Genomic DNA, 7025 nt, shown 5'->3' on the forward strand with positions numbered 1-7025 from the left:
GGCGGGGGCAGGAGAAAGCTTGGCGGGCCGGCGGCTGTGAGCTGCTCAGGGCTCGCTGCTGCCGCCGGGGGGCGGGGGAGAGAAGGGGAAAGAGAAGGCTGTGTGGGCCGAGCTCAGGCCTCGGTGCCAGGGGTGGGGGGGAGAAGGCTTGGCAGGCCTGGCGGCTGGGAGCTGTGCGGGTCTCGCCGTTGGTGTGGGGGACAAAGGCTCACGTGCGGCTGCTTCCTTCTCATCCACGTGGAGCTCCCCCCCGCGAGTATCGCGGGTTCTCCTTCTCGTGTTTATCTAATTCCCCCTTGAAGCCGTCCATGCTTGTAGCTGCCACCACCTCCTGTGGCAGTGAATTCCATGCGTTAATCACTCTTTGGGTGAAGGCTCGCAATAATGGGTTTAAATTAAGGGCGGGAAGGGACCGGCTGTATTTTAGGGAAAACCTTTTGACAGTTGAGAGTTGTTCAGCGGTGGAATCGGCTGCCTCGGAAGGTGGTGAGCTCCCCCCCCCCCGGCAGCCTTTAAGCATGGGCTGGCCGCTGGACGAACACTTGCCAGGGATGCTCTAGGCTGATCCTGCATCGAGCAGGGGGTTGGACTAGATGGCCTTGTAGGGCCCCTTCCAACTCTTGTGATTCTACGAGCTCTCCGGCAACAGGCCTTTTTAGGTCAGGGCCCAGGCAGGAAGGATAACAGAGGAGGGGGTAATGGAGGAACCCAAACCTTTACGTTCGCAGTCCTTGTCGACAGCCCATGAAGTCCAGACCTCAGAGCCTGATTCACTTTAACAATCTTTATTATAGAAACCCTTTCCCGTAAGCACAGTGCTCAGTTATACATTCAGACCCCCCCATATACAATCTGTACATCAACGTAGATTAAAAAGACACACAAGCCTCTGGGAAGGATGTCGTTTTCTTTGCATACGGGCACGGGGTGGGGGGGAGCCGGGACCGAGTGTTTTCTCCTCTCCTATTTCCCCCAGACACACACCCCTCAATCTGGATTCAAAGGGATAAAAACAAAGTTCAAACAAAGTGACTCTTCTTCTTGTGCAATTGTTAGGGGGAGGGGGGGAGGAATCACATTTCTGTAATGCTTTTTCCTGTTGTTGTTTTTTAAAGGACGCGCTTTTATAAAATTATGAGGTATGAGAGAGAGGAGGGTTAGCGGAGGGGAAACAGTCTGGGAAAGTGCGAAGGGTTTTAGAACTGTGCTTTCAGGAGTTGAAAGGGCAGCTTGGCACACTGCCGTGTAAACACCTGCATTATTCTGACAGATCTTATATCACGGAGACCTCACCCACGCCCCCCTCCCCAAGATCTCGTGTGCAGAGGTGTTTCAAGCACATATGTACCCTCGTGTGCAAAGCCCGCCTTCCGCACCTTTGCTGTGATAGCTGCCAGCGGTTCCCCAGAGCCGTTGGGATGAGGGCAGCTGCCCTACAAAATGAAATTATCCTATGGCGTTGTGTGTGGAATAGCCAGGAAATCTGGGGAGGGGGGGGAGGGATTGTTTGCCTGCCGAAGCTGTAGCTCTTTTTTTGGGCACCACTAGGTGGCAAGCTATGCTTATTTTTAAGCTGAGAGCGCTGTGACTGGCCTCAGGTCACCCAGCCGCTTCCAAGTGGGGCAGTGGGGAATCGAGCCCGGTTCTGCAGGTCAGAGTCCGCCGCTCTTAACCACGACGCCAAACTGGCTCTCTACGGAACCATGCCCTACATAAAGGGGCCTTATGGCACGTCTTGCCCCAACACTGCCTGCTAAGAATTGAACTGAGACAGAACTCAGCCGACAGGGAAAGGTGGGGACTGGGGTTCCCAACTCCAGGCTGGGAAATTTCTGGAGATTTGGGTGTGGAGCTTGGGGAGGGAACTCAGCAGGGATGAGTTCACTCCCCCCCATAGCTGCCTTTTCCTCCGGGGGAACTGAATTTAGTTGTCTGGAGGTCAGCTGCAATTCTGGGAGGTCTCCAGGTCCCCTCCTGGAGGTTGGCAACCCAGGGGACGGGGGCTCTCTCCCAAATCACTCTCCAGGAGTTGGTCTTTCACCTGCCCAGAACACAGGGGAGGCGCATCGGCAGAGACAATGCGCTTCCGGCAACACAAGGGGGTTTATCTTCTCCAGGGCCGATGTTCATTAGCAGGTTGACGCTCTGTGCTATTTGAGGTTCTACAAGGGGGGGGGGGAGACCCAACGTACGCGCATACACAAAACACACAAGCTCCCCCCTTCCCGGCTATAAACCCCAAGGTCTTAGATTGCCTCGACAACGTCTTTGTGACCACAAGAGAGCATTACAACAGTATTCAAACCCTTCGGAGGGGCGGCGGCGACAGAGTTGGTACAGCAGACACATGCCCCAATATTTGGGGGAACGGATCACAATGTGCGGGAATCGGGGACACGTTCCTGCCCCCCCGTTGTGTCTCTAGTATAACATGCAACAGTCCACGCTTTCTCTCTCTCACACACACACACACACAAACGCACAAACCCTGCCAGCAGGGAGTCCCACACAACACGTGGTGTAGAACACGGGAGGAAAAAAACGAAAACAAAGGAAGAGGCACCAGCGAGATCGACGGAAAGAGGACTGCAGTTCCCCTTGGGGGAAAGAAAGCCGGCATCAGACCAAGGTCCCCGGGGGCGGGTGCTCCGTGGAGTCCAGGGCATAGGGGCCGGCAGAGTCGTCCGCGTAAAGCAGTTCCCCAAAGGGTCTGGGGAGGGCAAGCCAGTGGAACGAAGGGGAAAGAGAGAGAGAGAGAGAGAATGAGAATGAATTAGAGTCAGGAAGAAAAACCAGGGGTTCCTAACCTTTCTGGGCACCTTTGGAATTCTGACACAAAATGGCTGCCGCAGGAGGCGGAGACAAACCTCAAAACGGCAGGGAGTGAGGCCATTCATAACCCCAAATAGGATATCTTCAGCATTTCAGGCAGAAGCTCTGGTTAAGAGGATGCCTTTAAAAAACTATATAGTTTACTAATATATATATGTTAAGTATATATATTTAACATACACGCAGCTTACCTTCGGTCATGCCGTGAAGATGCTTGTGCTGCGGCAGTGTCTGCTGCCACGGCAACATCTTCTTACAATCTGCCCAACCAGTCAGCTCTCCAGTGACCAATAAGAAACCCTACTGGGCAAAGGTCCTCACCTGTCCCCGCCCACTTTCTAAAAATATTTGCCAGGCGCTAGGAGAGGTGCTGGCGGTCACCTCGGTGCCCGTGAGCACCGGGTTGGGGATCCCTGAGTTAGACAAGGGTCTGTCCCTTTCCTGGATACTTTCCTTCCTGCGACAGCACCACGCCTCCCCCTCCCCTTGGATTACAACAATAGTTCTTCAGGCTGTAGCACAACTAGCTGAAGGAGGGCGGCTACACGGGGTGCCCCCTACCCACCTCAAGAGATGCCCTTTTAAGTAAGAAAGAAGCCCCGAGAAATCAGAGCAGGAGATGTTTCGAGCCGGCAGCAAGAGAATGCCAAGGTAGGAACAGCGAAAAGAGAAGAAGTAAAGACTGGATTTATAACCTGCCCTTCACTACCTGAAGGAGTCTCAGAGCAGCTTACAAACTCCTCTCCCTTCCCCTCCCCACAACAGACACCCTGTGAGGTAGGTGGAGCTGAGAGAGCTCTCTCGAGGACTGCTCTTGAGAGAACAGCTCTGGGAGAACTTGTGACTGACCCAAGGTCACACCAGCAGCTGCATGTGGAGGGGTGGGGAATCAAACCTGGCTCTCCCAGATTACACTCCACGCTCCTAACCACCACACCAAACCGGCCCTCAAAAAGGGTAAGAGAGAGTGAGCTCGACAAGCGAGTGTGGGGGAAGATGTGATTATCGGGGCAGGGGATGGAAGCAGCCCCCATACCTGCCATAGAGCGGCTGCCCGGCGTAGCTCAGAGAGTGGGGGAGCCCTCCGGGCCCCCCGTAGTAGCCCATCTCCGGGTTGGGCGGCACCGGTTCACAGTAACTGCGCAGCTGATGGACGGACTGGGCCGGCCCCCGTCTCTCCGGTGCCCCCCGCTGGCCGACTCCGGCGTTGCGCAAGTACCAGTCCCTGAGTCCCTCCAGGGCTAGGGCTTTGTGGAAGTTACGGTGAGGGGGCAACGGGGGGCCGTAGCCAACCTCCCGGGACTGGGGGGGCAGCAGCGGGCCACAGGACTTGGTGCGGGCCGCCGGGCGGGCCCGGCGCTGCGAAGGGCTCTCCGGGAAGGCCGCCCACTCCGTCTGGGGAGGCCCGTCCCGGCGGGACAGGTGCTCTCCGCCCCCCCAGCACCTGCGTTCCAGGTAGTAGTCCAAAAGGAGATCGCTATAGGGCGGGCGGGGATTCCGGCCCGAGATGGAAGGGGTCAGGGCTTCTGTGCTCTTGAAAGGTGGGGCGGAGGGCAAGAGAGGGTCCTCCGAAGGGGCTCGTTCTATCAAGGCCTCTGAGCTGTTGCTGCGGCGGGTCCGGGCGGCGAAAATGGAGGCCCGGTCGGCGCTGGTGTCGCGGCTTGGAGGGCCCAGCTGGGAATCGTGGCTGCCTGACCACTGGCGGGGGGGGAGCGCTGGGGGCTCAGGAGGAGGAGGAATTAAGGCTCATCGTTCCCAAGCTGTGTGCCACAAAAGAACCGTTAGCCTGGAGTCCCCAATGTGGTGCCCCGGGGCATGCTGAGCCTGCCGACACCTTTTCTGGCACCTAAGGAGATCTGACTGGCCACTGGAGATCTGATTCGACTGGCTCTGCAGGATTAAAATAACGTCGTTCTGGTGGCAGTTTATCACTACAGCTGTTGCTTTTATTCTCTCTCTGACTGCTCTTTCGGAGCCTGCGGGCGCCTATGGATTTCTGACAGATGATCGGTGGGCGCATCCCCAAAATGGCTGCCGCAGGAGGCGGAGCCAACCCCCCCAAATGTCAGGAAGTGACATTAATCATAACCCCAATGCTAACTGTTCAACGTTTCAGGCAGAAGATCTAGTTACGAGGATGCCTTTTAAAACGGACATATTTTCAAAAATACGTTTCTTTTGCACATGCCCAGCTGACCTTTGGTCACACAGTGAAGGTGCTTGTGACTAGGGTTCCCTCTAAGCTGAGTTAGTGTGAGCTACCTCACAGTTTTTTAGCCTCCACCTCACACCTTTCTGTCTTAGCTCAGGAAGGGAGGGCTCCAGAGCAAACCAATTTATGCAGTAGCCAAATCGCTCGCTCACAGCTTTAATGCCACTGGCTCACAAAGTAGATTTTTTTGCTTGTGACATGGTGGCAGAACAGCGTTCCCTCTAAGCTGGGTTAGTGTGAGCGAGCTCACAGTTTTTTAGCCTCCGGCTCACACGTTTTTTTGGTCTTAGCTCAGGAAGGCTGTCTCCAGAGCAAGATGGTCTCCTTGGGTGGAAGGATTTTTGCCCTCGAAAGGATTTCTGCCAGCGGAACCAACTCTCTCTCCTCTCCCTTCTTGTTTGCCCCTTGAAATACTGTTCCTGGGGCAAGCGCTACATTGAATCAATCCAATTTCCAACAACCAATCAGAAGCCTTGCTGGGAAAAAGCCCCCCCTCTTGCCCTGCCCACTTTCTAAATACATTTGGCGGGTGCCAGGAAAGGCATCAGCGGGCACCATGGCGCCCGCGGGCACCAGGTTGAAGACCCTAGTCTAACTACTACCTGTTGGATCCAAGCCTGTCCCGATCCACACGTGCAGTCAAATGACACGGTAGAATCCTGGGGTGTTAAAAAAAAGATCCTAGTGTTTCAGACTGGTCCTAGGGCATCCCCCCCTTTTCATAGCCAAAAAGCCAAATGGTCCTGCTTCCGGGCAACTAGAAAGTGAGCGTTCAAGGTGGGGTCTGGGCAGGAACATTTCTTACCTGGTCATTTTCTAATTGCAGGTGTGGGGTAGTTAATGGATTAAAAAAAACACAGGGATACAAAAGAAGCTGCCTTATACTGACTGAGACCCTCGGCCCATTAAATTCAGTCTTGTCAGACTGGCAGCCGCTCTCCAGGGTCGAACCCTCTGTGCCTCCAGAGTAGCTTTCATCCCCAGCTGCAGAGCGGAAGAGCAAACCTCCTTTTGGCGGGGCGTGCCCCAACAGTGCCCTCCTACCTGAACTGGTGGGTCCCACTGCAAGCATTTCTCGCCAGCACTGGCGTAGCTGGGACACTCCGGCCCTCGAAGCTGGACACGCTCCTGGGGAGGGTGCGGTTCGGGCTGCGCAAGCAACAGAACAAAGAGAAAAGGATCAGGAGAGCCAGTTCGAGGCTGTAATTAAGGGAAGCCCCTCCCAGTGCAAGATTCAGGCTCCGAACCTGTGTGCCCTTGGCTAGATTAAGATCCATGTGGCACGTTACATCAAGTACGTGATCACCACAGGGAACTCGCGTCCATACGACAGCTCCAGTTCCCTTTAGAAGCACCATAGGGGTCCAATCCTGGTTGGGGGAGACAGCACGGGGAGGGGGAAGCAGGAGCCTCCCCCTCCCCCTGTGCCGCGATCCCGACTCCCAACCAGGATCGGACCCTTGAGGCACTTCTAAAATGGGCTCCCACAGGGAACGCGCAACTGTCGTGCGCATGGTATGTGATAGGGGAAACGCGTCGCTCAGCCCTGCGTCCCACTGAATGTCAAAGGACCTGCTCCAGAGTGAATGAACACAGATTTATAAAAGTTGAGCGATATGAAACAAAACACAGCTCGGCAACGCTTAGGTGGAAGCCCGAAGGCCTCTGTTGCCCTCCCTGCAGCCAGAGATGGCTTTTCTCTCGAGCAGCTAATTCTCCCTGGTTCTCCTCAAAAATTGCTAGGAAATATTAGTGGCTACAAGTTGGATATCTCTCCTTATATATAATTGAATAGTGGGTGCCAAAGTTCTAATTCTAAAATGCACTCCCTTAGTGTATGGCTGATGGCACTGCTCCTCAGCATATATCACCACCAATCAGAAGGCAAAGCCCGGGTCCCGCCCACACCACAACTGCTGCGACAACCTGGTCTTTTGCATATGGAAGCTGATTGGACTTCAGTCCATTCCACACCTCAAAC

The 7025-nt window shown here is 55.0% G+C and overlaps 1 protein-coding gene across 1 annotated transcript in view; it reads right to left on the reverse strand.

The window, feature by feature from the left end:
* Positions 1-1934: 1934 nt before the first annotated feature.
* CCDC120 (coiled-coil domain containing 120) overlaps positions 1935-7025 on the reverse strand; it is a 15133-nt gene continuing 10042 nt past the window's right edge. Inside the window, 3 exon segments of the mRNA XM_015416576.1 lie at positions 1935-2710; positions 3869-4554; positions 6076-6193. Coding sequence (XP_015272062.1) covers positions 2620-2710; positions 3869-4554; positions 6076-6193 — 895 coding nt within the window. The 3' untranslated portion in view covers positions 1935-2619.

Source organism: Gekko japonicus, unplaced genomic scaffold, assembly GCF_001447785.1.
Source record: "Gekko japonicus isolate JY-2015 unplaced genomic scaffold, Gekko_japonicus_V1.1 scaffold2807, whole genome shotgun sequence".
Taxonomy (NCBI): domain Eukaryota; kingdom Metazoa; phylum Chordata; class Lepidosauria; order Squamata; family Gekkonidae; genus Gekko; species Gekko japonicus.